Source organism: Aedes albopictus, chromosome 3, assembly GCF_035046485.1.
Source record: "Aedes albopictus strain Foshan chromosome 3, AalbF5, whole genome shotgun sequence".
NCBI classification, from domain to species: Eukaryota; Metazoa; Arthropoda; class Insecta; order Diptera; family Culicidae; genus Aedes; species Aedes albopictus.
The window spans coordinates 420,555,032-420,569,961 of record NC_085138.1 but is presented as its reverse complement, the minus strand read 5'-3'; the positions used below and the strand labels follow the sequence as shown (position 1 = coordinate 420,569,961).

The window sequence follows — 14,930 nt, the reverse complement described above, 5'->3', positions numbered from 1 at the left end:
TCATGCTAGTATATCCGAGGGAATTCCTGGGGAATCCCAGAAGACATTCTTCCAAAATAGGTTTCCAACATATTTTGTTTATACCGCATACCGCAACAGTATTTGGCAACGACCGGTATGCAATCCGGTAACTAAATATAGTAGCGACCGGTGTGGAAATGAGTAACTAAACTAAAATGACAACTCTGTGGGCAATCATTTTACTCACCCAGATAGTAGCCCCCGGTAAACTTGCTCTTAGACGCTAGATTGCATCGCAACCTAGCGATTTATGACCAAAAAATTCAACCATACTTGCATCTTGTCACTTTTATTTTAAGAAGAGAGAGTCGATGAAGAGAACTCTTTCATGTTACTTTCGCCCTTTTTTAAACTCAATCTAGATTAGCGTGTTACACCGATCTGACAGGAAAAGGACTAAATCTGGCGTTCGATTTGAATAGGTCGAATCTACATAGGAATCACAGCAAACTTAGGACCTATTCAAATCGAACGCCTGAAATATAAAGTACGTAATGGGTACCGTAAATTGGGGTGTAGTCAAGGGTGTAGTTGATCAGTGGGGTGAACCTGATCACTCAATTTCCCGCGGATATCGACTTTCAAGGAACCAACAATTGTATTTTAACCATTCGCAATCCAATGACGTAACATTAAAATGAAATGGTAACTTCCTTGAAATTCGATATCCGCGGGTAATTGAGTGATCAGGTTCACCCCACTGATCAACTACACCCTAGTTTACGGTACCGAGGATTGTTCACAATCTGCGAACTTGACTGCGAAAAAAAATTGCGGCTATGACGCCGCTGATTAAACCCTCGCACGTGTTTTCAAATCGAGGGTCAAAAGAATGTAGGTGTGTGTTAGCTAGCTTGAAAATAAAACCGTTTTTACTCGCAGTAGCCAGCTTGCTAATAGTTATCTACAGTGTGGAAATCCGCCGTTTAGTTTGCTGAAGAAATACCTAACACGGGACTTACCTAGAGGATGGTCCGATCCCTTCGCGCTGTCGATCAATAGGACAGATCGGTGATGTACTAGATTTGTAGTAATGAGCTGAATTTTAGTATGGTGAGAAGGCCAATTCTCCGTTTCTGCAATGAAATGGTTCAAAAAGCGTGGGTATTATGATTTCTTGCCTAATTTGATGCTGTTTGAGCAAAACTTTGAGTAACCGTGTTGTTGTTTTCTCCATTTCTTGCAACATAAACAACATAGTTATCCAAAGTTTTGCTCAAACAGCATTAAATTAGACAAAGAATCACAATACCCACGCTTTTTGAACCATTTCAGTGCAGAAACAGAGAATTGACCTTCTCACCATACAAAAATTCAGCTCATTACTTCAATTCTAGTACTACACCGAACGTGCCCCATAGGAGGCAATCAGTGAAGTACTAGATTGAAAGTAGTGAGCTGGATTTTTGTATGGTGAGATGATCAATTCTCTATTTCTGCAATGAAATGGTGCAAACAGCGTGGGTTATATGATTTATTGGCCTATTTTTATGCTGTTTGAGCAAAAGTTTGGGTAACTGTGTTGTTGTATTATTTTTTTTTGCAACTTCAACAACACAGTTATCCAAACTTTTGCTCAAACAGCATCAAATTAGTCAATAAATCATATAACCCACGCTGTTTGCACCATTTCATTGCAGAAATGGAGAATTGATCATCTCACCATACAAAAATCCAGCTCACTACTTTCAATCTAGTACTTCACTGATTGTCTCCTATTATGAGGAGAGGCGCGCCGACTCGGCGCCCTAACTCTGTCGGCATTGTTCCCCGAGACGATGCGAGCCGATGATGGATTTTATGCCGTTTTGTTGGTGGGCATCCCACATACAGTATGAGAAACGTTACATTTAAACACTATAGTGATTATGCGGGCACAGACAAACGGACATAAACCTTAGAATACTTCTTGATTCATAACATAGTTATGGATTCATGTGCGTCCAATATTTACACTCCAGCAGTCGCGTCTTCGTCCACCTTCTGTGACACCACGTTCACGCTGCGTAAAGCGAGCATTTTTCATGGTGCGTGTACTCAGTACACGACGCAACCGCTTCCGGGTTAAAAAGACTGAGTTTGGTCAATCATGAACTATATAGATTCGACCTATAAATTTTATTAAAATTCCAATCCAATTGTTTTAGAATAACGGCAGCTAACTGTACCTTCCCAAACTGTAACCGTTGCTGAACCATCGTTGCGACCTGCGCATTTTCGGATTCTCTTTTGTTCGTGTTCGCGTTTTTCCTTGTTTGACATTCGTCATCCGCAGCCAAAAATCCGTCCATCCATCATCATCACAGTCGGAGTTTGGAGTTCTCGCGTCTCGCGCGTGTGTATCTGGTGCGTTGTCCGTGTGTCGTCCATCGTTTTCCTGAACGAAAATTTCTGAGATTTTGTGCGGCGGAAATACCATCGGCTTACTGGTGTTTTTAGTGCTTTTATGTTTTGAATGTTTTCTTTAGAGGTTTGTTATAAAAATCTTTGTGCTGTCGTTGCGAGAGGAACAAGTTCCGTGGTGTGAAACATCTTTTCTTTTTGGTGTGTCCGGTGGTTGCTACCTGTGAAGACGTGATAGCTAAATTTTCTCTAATCGGATGACGAAACACCCTACGTCGAGCCGAGCGCTCAGCCCAGTATGTAGCGCTGAGCTACCCAGTGTTTGCAGAAGAATGATACGTCAGAGCATGGGATTATCTATCGCTGCTGCTATCGGGTGCTACGCGTATATTTCGCTAATATGAGAAAAAAGTCGCTCGGCTGTAAAGGTGATGCGTGTGGTCTCCGGTCGGTCAATGTGGACAGTGTTGAAGAAAACGTGTGAATGAGTAAGAAACGAGTTCCGGATGACACATCAGCTGAGATTTGGGTCAGAACGCCAAAACATTCGAATGGTTTCGTTTTGTAGGACTTGTTCGGATGCACCAAGGAATAACTAAGTGTGTAGTTAGCTTATGTGTTACGGGAATCTATTCGGTACATTGTATGCTTTTAGGGAAGGTCAAAAAGTCCATTGACGGTTTCCCGTAAGTTTCGGCTGCGGCCTAATAGTTTAACAGCTTATATAAATAATACCGCAAACCTGTTACATTGGATACTTGTTAGAAATCTAGGATATACTGTGCGAGACCCATACAGGTACTCTTCGATATAACGTACAAAAATGTTTTTTCTCATAATTTAAGCATAATACATCTATTAAAATACCTTTAGGTAACATTTGAGTCGAAAAAGTGCGCAATTGCCATTCCCGCAACATTAGGTACTACCACAACGAAGAGAACAATTACCCTACTATATAAATTTTGTAACTCCTGACTTCTAACGGAAATCATGAATAAGTGCATTAAGACGATCTCTGAAGTAGCTGGAAAAAAAAATCCGTGTGACTTATAGTTGAAACCAGAAGCTAATAATAAATAAATTGACAGTACTCCAATCTCCAAAAAAATGGAGATCCAGAAGTCCCGAAAAAGTCGGATCAAATTTAATTTAAAGCTATAGAAACCCAAAGAAAACTAACTGTGACCTGAAAATTTACATAAAGGTGAGCAGATCTTGTCTGTTTCTCAGATTGTTCAATAGAGCTAAAGTTACATCTGATTGGGTTCAGTATAAACAAGCCCTTACAGAATACAACAGAGCATTAAGGCTAGTGAACGGAAGGACTGAAGGCTGGCTGGTATGTGAAGACATCAATAACGCTCCTACAGCTGCACGGCTCCATAAAGTCCTTTCGAAAGACCATTCAAATGGTCTTGGAAGTCTCAAAAAAGAAGGCAGTTTTTCTGTTGATTCTTCTGAATTATTGGGAGTAATGATGAGAACTCACTTCCCACGGACGATTCCTCCTTATTCGGATAATGAACAGGACTCAAATAATCCAAGACGTACATGGTCGACCGATGCCTATCAAAAAGCTTGTGCAATCTTCACACCCTCGAGGGTCGAATGGGCATTGACTCTTGTACCGACTTTTCGAACACGTATCTGTCAAAGGATAAGCACAATAGGGCGGAATGAGAAGGTACAAAACTGATTACTGGAATTGAGTTCTTTTCAATCTTTCAAATCTGCCGGGAAAGATGCAATTTTCTCAGCGCTGTCCATAAACTACGTAGACTTTTTGTCGGTCATTTCAGAACAGAAGTTGCTCTTGTATTTTCATGTAATGTTAAATCTATCGTAATGTTATCTGTTAATGTAATTTTAACTGTTATCGTTCCTTTTATCAGAAGGAAGAAATTACATCTTATTCAACCTTCTTTGGATGGAGTTCAAATTGAGTTCTCGGAACAAGTTAAACAACTCGGTGTAACTTTAGACAAAAGACTGAATTGGAATTGGTACAAATGACCTTTGGGTCTGCAATAAAGCCTTGCAGAAAACCTGGGGGCTGAGACCAAACATGACAAACTGGATCTACGCAGCAATAGACCGGCCAAAAATTACATATGCTTCACGTATATGGTGACCTAAAACAATCGAGGTAACCGCTCAAAAGAAACTAGGCAACCTTCAAAGACTTGCATGTGTATAAATTACAGAGGCAATGAAAAGTATGAGATGCCCTTCTCAATACCATTGCATCAATTCGTTTAACTGCAAGCGGCAAAAAGTGCCCTGCAGTTTCTGCGTCACAATAAACTACTAGAAGGTGATCTAGTAGGACATTTTAAGATCTCCAAAGACTTCAATTTAAACTCAGATATTAAAACAATAGAGGATTGGATGATTACGAAGACCAACTACACTGAACCAAAACCCCTGCCATGAATTGAATGACTTTTGCCTTATTCGAGCCCCATGCCTATTTTCAGTCAGGGATCGGATGATTTTCGTTCGATGCAGCCTCCTTCAAAATCAAAACAAGTTAGATGATCACAGTTCCGAAAAAGAATGATTTTCATTACTCTTTAAGAAACCAATAATTGAATGATGTTCATGTCTTTGTTGATTTAATTGTACATGGAATTTGTTTCTATTTCAAATTTGTCTCAAATGAAAATAAAATAAACACACGAACTTTAATGTATGTGTAATGCGGGAAAATACTGGTGCTGGAGTTTTTGGCCTCGGTATAAGTAAAGTTTTACCAAGGGGCTGTCCATTAATTACGTAAGGGATTTTTTGCGATTTTCTGACACCCCCTCCCCCCCTTGTAAGATTTTTTGTATGAGAACCCCAAAATTTTTGTATGACGCGTAAGATTTCTCAAACCCCCCCTCCCCCCATAATCCCTTACGTAATTAATGGACAGCCCCCAATGGGATGTAGTCCCACTGTGTTTCAAGCAGAAATTCAAGCCATATTAGAGTGTGCTAATACTTGTCTGAGGAGAAATTACAGATTTGGGTGCCCGGTCATTGTAGAATTCAGGGAAATGAAAACGCCGGCAATCTAGTCAGACAGGGTGCAGCATCGTGTTTCGTAGGCCCTGAACCATTCTGTGGAGGTCCTGAGTGTACTCTTAGTCAGGACCATACTAAATTTAAGCAAGAGAGACCTAAGGGTAATAACGGACCGGATGACCGGTCACTGCCCATCTATACAAGATTGGAAAAATCCCATCATCTGAATGTCGTTTTTGCCAAGGTGAAAACGAAACCGCTGAACATTTACACTACAGCTGTGGAGAGCTGTCCAATCAAAGGTTGTCAATATTTGGAAAAGGGTTATTAGAGCCCTTGGAAGTTTGGCAAAGTAATCCTAACAGGGTAATAGACTTTATAAAACGAGTTGTGCCTAGTTGGGATCGAGTGTGCTTTGTTAACCAATGCCCATCACAGCTAAATAGTGACAGGATAATCGATTAGCAGCAAATTTAATATGGGTCATACCACAATATTACTAAATAATGGACGCAGTGGTTAAAAGGATCTACAGATGAGGAAAAAAATCCCGAAAAAATGTCTAGTGGAAATCTTAACATATCTTAATTAGAATATATAAATAGGCTATAAACAAACCTTCAAGAAAAACTTGTAAAAAAGGAGGATTTTAGTCTAATTAAGTCAAGCTTCTAGTGACATTCTTTAAAAATGGCTGACGTGATTGCTTGAGTAATCTCTAATCGTGAGGAAATTTTCAGAAATTCACCAAGGCAAATGAGTGTAGGACCTTCTGGAAGTATTTCTAAGGAACCCCTGATGGAGTATCGTGCAAATCCCTGACCATTCTTAAATTAATTTTTAACACATTCCCTAAAAGGAATGGTTGGTAAAATTTCTATAAAATGTGGCTGAACCTATGAGGAGCTTCCCGAATTGTTGAATTTTTAGGAGTAGTTTTAAATAATAGTTAAGGAGTTTTTTTCCTAAAAATATTAAAAAATATATATATATTAATTGATACAATTTAGACAACTCTAAGCGAATTCTTAAAACACATTTCTGTATAGGCTTTTCGAAAAGTTTTATTAAGCGACCACCTGACGAGGGAGGCTAGTTTTTGCTTTCCGCGTGAAGTGAACAACATCACTGCAGTCTGCACGGCAACTTCAAAAGGTCATATCACTTAGAGTGACTGGAAGAGAGAGTGGCGTGAATGTCAAAATTGGAACAGCGATCATCTGTCGAATCCATACACATTCCCGTTCCAAACGAGCAGGAGACCTGTCAAAATTGGAACATGACGCCACTCTCCCTTCCAGTCACTCTAATATCACTTATCAAAGTGAATCCTGACCCAACGATACCTTCCCTACTAACTATCACTCCTTCCTACAACCTTTGGTGGAGACGTGCGGTAAACGCCAACTTTCACATAACAAAGGTTGCTATTAACATTCCTTCCCTCTTCCAATCTGACTGCAAGGACGTGGCCGGCGCCGTTATTGTACCGTTAAAGAGAGCCTCTGAAGCGTGCACAGTGAGAATGTTGACCACTCCCAGTCAATTATTCAGTTGATTCATTGTGCAACTGTTATTGGTTCGGGTCAACCACGGAATAGCAACCATAGATATGTCCAGTCAGTCTAAGCTAAGCCAAGCATCTAGAGTAATTTCTGAAGGGATGCCTGTTGAAATATCCGAAGAAATCGCTAGAGGCATCCCAGATAAATCTCTAGAGAAATTTCAGGTTGAATTCTTAGAAGTGATTCCTGAGCAGGAATCATTAGAGCAATTGCTATTAACATCTCTGATGATCCCCGGGAATTCCCTAAAAAAATCTGGAAGAATATCTGGAGCAGTTTCTGGAAGAATTCCAGCAGAAATTGCTCGAGAAACTCCAGTAACAATGTCTGGAATAATCCCAGGAGAAGTCATAAAAAAATCAGGAGAGATATCCTGTAGGAACACCAAAATGAAATCCATGAGGAATCCCTAGAGGCCTAGAGGAATCCTCAGAAAATCTATAGATTCATCTGAGGAATTCCTGGATCAATAGAAAAAGTGTTTCTTGAAACATTTCAATTGTAGGAATATTTCTTTGATTTTTTTAATTTCTAGAGGATTTCATGGTAGAATCCCCGGTAGAATTTGTGGGAGAATCTCACCAGAACGTCCTGAACGAATCCCTAGGGAAATCCCTAGATACATCCCCAGATGATGTAATATAACCGACGGTGGTAATACTTTTTCAAAAATTTCAATTGTAGTAATATTTCTGGAGATTTTTTTTCTATCTCCTTGAGGAAATCCCGAACAAACTTCCGGTAGAATTTCTGGGAGAATCTAATATATTTTACTTTTATAACTCTTCATTTAAAATTTATCAGTTTTCAGATTTCAAAAATAGAGATAAAAGGTAAACATGCATGAAATAAATAAAAATTCCTGTTAAAATCTCTTCAACATGAAACGAACTAATCGGCACCGCGTAGAATTGTTAAAAGAAATCCACGTTTATGACCGGTAAACAGTGTAGTTGTACCTAACAAGAGACCAACCGGCCACCACCGCGTTACCACCAATCGAGCGAAACAGAAGAAAAAGAGCAAGTAGTTACTGTATAGATATTGTAGGTACCAGTGTACACCGAAAGATAGCAGCTCAGCTCAGCACACCAACACGAACTCTGACTATCACAGAAGCATTCGTTCGTCTCGTCCGTCCAGACCGTGAATGAGTGACAATAATCGCAGATTTCTTCATCGTTCTCTAATGTACGGGAACGAGCAAGAACAAACAGAGCAGCGGAACGCGGAATCTGACTGAGTGATGATTGAAAATATTTATGACGCACCGTTTGATGTTGTATAGATGATGTATAGAAGAGAGCGTAAACGGTTGTGCAGGCAGTCGCGTCGCGAAATATAGCCATCTGGTCAAGATACGTGTGCGTTTTTATCTAAGGAATCTCATCTGCAACGAGTGCGGCGCGTTATGTAATTGGGTTTCTCGTGAAGGGGGGACCTATACCAGCATGTGGTCTACAACTGATAAAAAAGATCGTGTCACGCGCCCATATGCGTGGTGATTTGTGATAGCATTGAGGTTCATCACATTCTAAGAAGAGTTTCGTGTTTCTTTTTCATAGGAAGTGTTGTGTTGAAGTCGATCTGCCAGTGGTGAAGTGAGAAAGAAAACATAGAAAACAAAATCTCAAGTGTTTTGCATTTGTGAATGGAATAATCACGCAATAAAAAAGGCCGTCAAAACGGATCCAATCAGTGGTGTAAACAACGACATCAACAGTGCCAGCAGCTGTAGTAACAGTGAAGGAGGAGGAGGTGGCGGAAGTCGCAAACGAAAGTTAGCCGCCATGTACAAGATGCCCGAGATTAAGCCCATTCCGATGCAACCCCAGCAGCAGCTACCGCAGGGTGGTGGAGGCCCCAACGGGCGTCAGCCAAAGGCCACCCCCATCACAGACGATTACGAGATATCCAACACCGTCCTGGGGTTGGGCATCAACGGAAAGGTTGTGCAGTGCACTGCCAAGAAGACCAGCAACAAATATGCCTTGAAGGTGAGTGTGCATTAGCCTACTTTATAGCTTGTATTGTCTCATACATCCCTTTTGCGAACCCCTTATTTACACTTTCTACTCACATCATCTTTGTCTGCCTACGCAAATGGCATGGAAGGTTTCGCTGACGCAATATAGGTTGGTATATCCAATCAATGGTCGTTTGTCGTTCGCATCAGTACCTACTCAATCAACGCCTCGTAGCGTCATTATTCGAGGGAGCAAAATCATGTTGATACAGGTAGTTGTTATCATTAGCGAGCGTTTAGTCGTTAATTTTCGTAATTTTATAGCCCTGGTGATTGGTGATAGCTAAGGGTTGTAGCAGGTTCCATGCGTTTATTTTTAAATGCTGCTCATATCTGACATATTTCCTGAAAGAAACGTTGCAATTCACGCCGAAAAGTAATTAACCTCAATAAATATATTTACCTAATCAATTACAAATGTGGGATAATATTTAATTATCATGGGTTTCGACCACCTCAATATTATCAGGGTTGCCTGACACCTTGTATTGGGGTTTCCTGTTTGCTGGACATTTACCCCCGGAACATGGGGTCCGTTGTGCTATTTTAAGCCGGCAGCTACACGGGCATCGGTTTGGAGGTTAGAATATGACTGATCCGAGTACGACACTATATCGAAAGTCGGATCCACGATACAGCAAAAATCTCACTCTACTACGAGCCATTCCCTAGCATCCATAGCGAATTTATATAGAACCTTTCTCCAACGATATCCCAAATAAAACATCTCTCTCAGTACCAAACCAAATAGATATCGATGGTTGTTAATCATGCCAACATCTCTTGTCCTCGATCTTTTCTACCTTTTCCTCTGGTCCATCTGATGTCTTGACTATCAGATAATCTTTCGTTCTGGCGAATCAACAGACCGAAGTTAATCTGAATCGGGTTCAAGGTTGTAGTTCGTGAGGTAGATGGTCCTTACCTTACCTTACCGGTCAGGCTAAGGCGTGTACGTAGGAGCCGTCTCCAGTCTACTCGGTCCATGGCTGTGTGCATCCAGTTCCGCACTCTGTGAAGGGTTCGCAAATCGTCCTTCACTTGATCGACCCACCTGGCTCACTGCGCACCCACCACGTTTTCTTGTACCGTTGGATGACTCTCGAGAACCATTTTAGTCGGTTGCTATCCGTCATCCTGATGAATGATGGTTCATTCGTCTTCTCCGATACCCGTCTTCCATCTGCACTCCGCCGTAGATGGTATGCAGCACCTTCCGTTCAAAAACTCCAAGGGCGCGTTGGTCCTCTGCACGAGAGTCCAAGCTTCGTGCCCATAGCGGACTACCGGTCTAATCAGCGTTTTGTAGATAGTTAACTTCGTGTGACGGCGAACTTGGTTCGATCGTAGAGTTCTGCGGAGTCCAAAGTAAGCTCGATTACTGACACAATGCGTCTCTGAATTTCTTGCTGGTAACGTTGTCGGCGGTCACCAGTGAGCTTAAGTACACAAATTCTTCAACCGCCTCGATTTCATCACCGTCGATAGAAATTCGGGGTGGCGAGCGCGGTGATTCCTCCTTGGAGCCCTTTGCCATTATGTACCTACTTCGAAACATTAATGACCAAACCGATTCGTTTAGCTTGAAAATCGTGAAAATCGTTCCACTCGTGTTTTTCCCCGCTGTCCTAATTACACCCTCTAAAGCAATCTTGAACAGCAAGCACGAAAGACCATCACCTTGCAGTAACCCTCTGCGAGATTCGAAGGGACTCGACAGTGTCCCTGATACTCGAACTACGCACATCGTCGCCTTGATCAATCGTATCATTTTATCCGGGAATCCGTATTTGTGCATAATCTGCCATAGCTGTTCTCGATCGATTTGAAATCGATGAACAAGTGATGCGTGGGCACGTTGTATTCGCGGCATTTCTGCAACACATGGCGGATGGCGAACATCTGGTCCGTTGTAGCGCGTTCACCCATAAATCCTCAGTAGTGTGATCGCGCGATAGTTCCCGCAATCCAACTTGTCGCCCTTTTTGTAGATGGGACACACGATACCTTCCATCCATTCCTCCGGTAATACTTCCTCCTCCCAAATCTTGGTAATGACCCAGTGTAGTGCTCTCACCAGTGCTTCTCCACCGTATTTTAGAAGCTCGCTTGGTAGTTGATCTGCTCCAGCGGCCTTGTTGTTTTTCAACCGGCCAACTTCCTCCTCAATCTCTTGAAGGTCAGGGGCCGGAAGTCTTTCGTCCTGTGCACATACTCCTAGATCTGTTACCACGCCACCTTCGGTACTTGCAACGTCGCCATTGAGGTGCTCATCGTAATGCTGCCGCCACCTCTCGACCACCTCACGCTCGCTCATGAGTATATTCCCGTGACATGTCGGCACATGTCGGCTTGTGACACAAAGCCTCGGCGCGAACGGTTCAGCTTCTCGTAGAATTTTCGTGTGTCCTTAGCGCGGTACAGCTCTTCCATCGCTTCGCGATCTCGTTCTTCCTGCTGGCGCTTCTTCATCCGGAAGACTTAGTTCTGCCTGTTCCGCGCCTGTTTGTAACGTGCCTCATTCGCTCTCGTACGGTGTTGCAGCATTCTCGTCCATGTTGCATTCTTCTCGTTTTTCAACTGTTCACATTCGCCGTCGTACCAGTCGTTTCTGTGATTCGGAGTCGCGAAGACTAGTGCTGTAGCCGAGGTACTACCTATGGCGGATCGGATGTCCCTCCAGCTATCTTCAAGTGTAGCTGCGCCAAACTGCTCTTCCGTTGGTAGGGCAACTGTTAACTGCTACGCGTAGTCTTGAGCCACTTCTACGTTACGCAGCTGCTCGATGTTGAGTCGCGGCGTTCGACTTCGGCACGTGGTGATAACTGTCGATAGTTTTGAGCGTGCATACAGTAGTGATCCGAATCTATATTCGCACTGCGGTATGTGCGGACATTGGTTATATCCAAGAAGTTACCGTCGATTAGAACGTGGTCGATTTGGTTTTCTGTTTGATGGTCGGGTGATCTCCAGGTGGCTTTGTGAATATCTTTGCGAGGGAAGAAGGTGCTTCGGACTACCCTACCACGGGAGGCTGCAAAGTTTACGCATCGCTGGCCGTTATCATTCGATACGGCGTGCAGGCTGTTTCGCCCGATTACCGGTCTGTACATTTCCTCCCTTCCTACCTGCGCGTTCATGTCGCCGAGAACGATTTTCACGTCACGCGGCGAGCAAGCATCGTATATTTGCTCTAGCTGCGCGTAGAACGCTTCTTTCTCGTCATCAGGTCTCCCTTGGTGTGGGCAGTGGACGTTAATGATGCTGTATTTGAAGAAACGGCCCTTAACTCTTAACATGCACGCACATCCTTGCGTTGATCGACTGCCACCCGATCACACGTTGTCGCATCTTGCCCAACACTATAAATCCTGCTCCCAATTCATTGGTGTTGCCACAGCTTTGGTAGAAGGTAGCCGCTCGTTGCCCGCTTTTCTACACTTTCTGTCCAGTCCAACAAAGTTCCTGCAACGCCACGATGTCGAAGTTGCGGGGATGTAGTTCGTCGTAGATTATCCTGTCACATCCTGCGAAACCTAGTGACTTGCAATTCCATGTTCCAAGTTTCCAATCGTAGTCCTTATTTTGTCGCGTGGATCTTTGCCGATTGTATCGAGTCGTATTTTCTCCTATGTTATTCGCAATGGGGATTTTTACGGGTGGCTTATTGGGCCTACGCCAACACTCCTGTCTCGCCGGAGGGCCATCGTGCCAGTTCTGTTTAACGTCCCAACCAACACTGGGACGACCACGCTGATGGGGCTACCACCTTGGATCTAGCTGGGCGTGGTGCAGCGTTTCTTACTCAGCCGCTGGATGCCAGAACAGACGCTGTTTGAGCCGCACCTCCTTGGTGAACAAACGCTCTAATCGTACCTCCTCAATCTAGCTGAAGTCAGAAGGACAACAGTGCCCAGGCTGCACTACCAGATAAGCACACAACTCTTAGCTGGCGGTCTTTGTCATCGCTTGACCCGTGGAAGCATGAGGTAGGAACTTGTGAGGACCAGAGCTATGTTGGGCGCTCTCCTTATCGACTCACCGTTTTGCAGCCCTGCCGTAACCCTCTACGAGATTCGAATGGACTCGATAGTGTCCCTGATACTCGATCTACGCACATCACTCGATCCATTGTCGTCTTGATCAATCGTATCAGTTTATCCGATAATCCGTATTCGTGCGTAATCTGCCATAGCTGGTCTCGATCGATTGCATCATACGCCGATTATAAATCGATGAACAAGTGATGTATGGGCTCGTTGTATTGGCGGCATTTCTGCAACACCTGGCGGATGGCGAGCATCTGGTCCATTGTAGCGCGTTCACGCATGAATCCAGCCTGATATTGTCCCACAAACTCTCTTGCAACCGGTGATAGACTGTGGCATAAAATTTAAGAGGAAACAAACCAGCATCCTTTACCAGAAAATCAAAAGCAGTTTTTTCGCTGAAATCACAACTAGGGTAAACAGGTATAATATGCCCCCCCTAAGCAGAAATGGCAATATATCTAAAACTTGCGCCTTATTCCATCTATTTTCCACTGCAAATCGTTGTTCCTAAAGTTAGTGAAGTGTTGCATGCAAACTTTGCCTTTGGAGGAGCGGCTATGGAAGCTTTGAAACGTTTTTCGAAAACGTTCCAAAATTTGCCTTATCAAAACAAGCCTCGATTTCAGACTTTTTGATATTTTTGTTGGTTTTCTGTACCAATTAACTAACGGATCAGCTTGATGGCAATTATTCTTCAATATTCAAGATTTCTAATCGATCACGCATGCGAAAAGCGCTTGAATCGCTAGAAAATGAAGGGGGGCGTTTTGCCCCGGTGGGGCGCATTATACCAAGGTGGCTACAGACTCGGGAAATTCGGGAAATGCGGGAAAAAGTCGGGAATTGAAATTCATCGGGAAATATGCGGGAATAAGTCGGGAATTTTGTTTATGATCGGGAATTTTTAAAATTATGTGTAACGCCCAGTGTCGCGAAGCATCAGCGTACAAGTCACAAAAAAGCTGATAAACACCAAGCTTGTGTCACCCTGTCTCTGCGGTTTCTGATTCGCTCTCTCTACAGTCGCTAACACCAGAAAAGACAGTATTCCATCATAGTCACCCGGTCACCCTTGTTTTGCTACAATCATCCTGACTTGGATACGGCTCATGTGAGTGTCATGACTCTCTTCGTCGCCTCAAGCAGATGCACGCGCAACAGCATGTAAAACTATGCATGTGTATTATCACAAGCACGGTACTACGTCATAAATCCTATTCGTTTTGCATAGCTCAGTTTAAACGCACACATTGAGCGCACCACGCAGTTCGTACTGGCTACGGCAAACGCTCTCACTTCGCCCGTTATGCATCGTTGCTCAGAGAGATTGATTCTCTCGCAACCCGCCTGAAGCATACTCAGCAACTGCTATCGCTGCAAAGCTGCGAAGGGTGGAACCCACAAAATGTTTGTCATTCCAGGCGTGACATGCTAGCTGTTTCGTATCACCTTGGGAAGGGTGACTCCAAAAAGCGGTTGAAGTGATTGTCTCGTGATGGTCGCGATTATTCGCAAGAATGGTAACGCCTCTAGCATATAAACTCAAACCTAGATTTCTTGAACCTTGACTCACTTCAAATCCAGATTCTTACACAGTTTCGGAAGGCTCACGCAGGGATTTCAAAATCCTGATGAGCGTTTCTGAATAAAGAGTGATTTCTTGTTTGATAGAGACTATCCGGGTGACAGGTTTTTATTGTCCGGATGCTCGAATTCAATTTGGACACAAACACATTTTAAATCAAAATTTTTAAAAATGAAGTTTTGAAATCTAAAAACGTGAAAAAAGTATCGCAAAAAATAATTTTGGTAGCCAAATTTTAAATAATTTTATCATAAAGCCATAAAGTACTTCTCCAACGTTTTCTTTGAAAACTTTAGCTTGTTACATTTGTATCAAAATGGAGAAATT

At 42.9% G+C, this 14,930-nt stretch overlaps 1 protein-coding gene across 1 annotated transcript in view; it reads left to right on the top strand.

The window, feature by feature from the left end:
• The first annotated feature begins 2,303 nt into the window (after positions 1 to 2,303).
• The window catches only part of LOC109410728 (MAP kinase-activated protein kinase 2), a 62,412-nt gene continuing 49,785 nt past the window's right edge, over positions 2,304 to 14,930 (top strand). The window contains exons 1-2 of the mRNA XM_029875745.2: positions 2,304 to 2,491; positions 8,506 to 8,937. Of these exons, the coding sequence (XP_029731605.1) occupies positions 8,731 to 8,937 (207 nt within the window). The 5' untranslated portion in view covers positions 2,304 to 2,491; positions 8,506 to 8,730. The remainder of the gene's footprint in view (positions 2,492 to 8,505; positions 8,938 to 14,930) is intronic.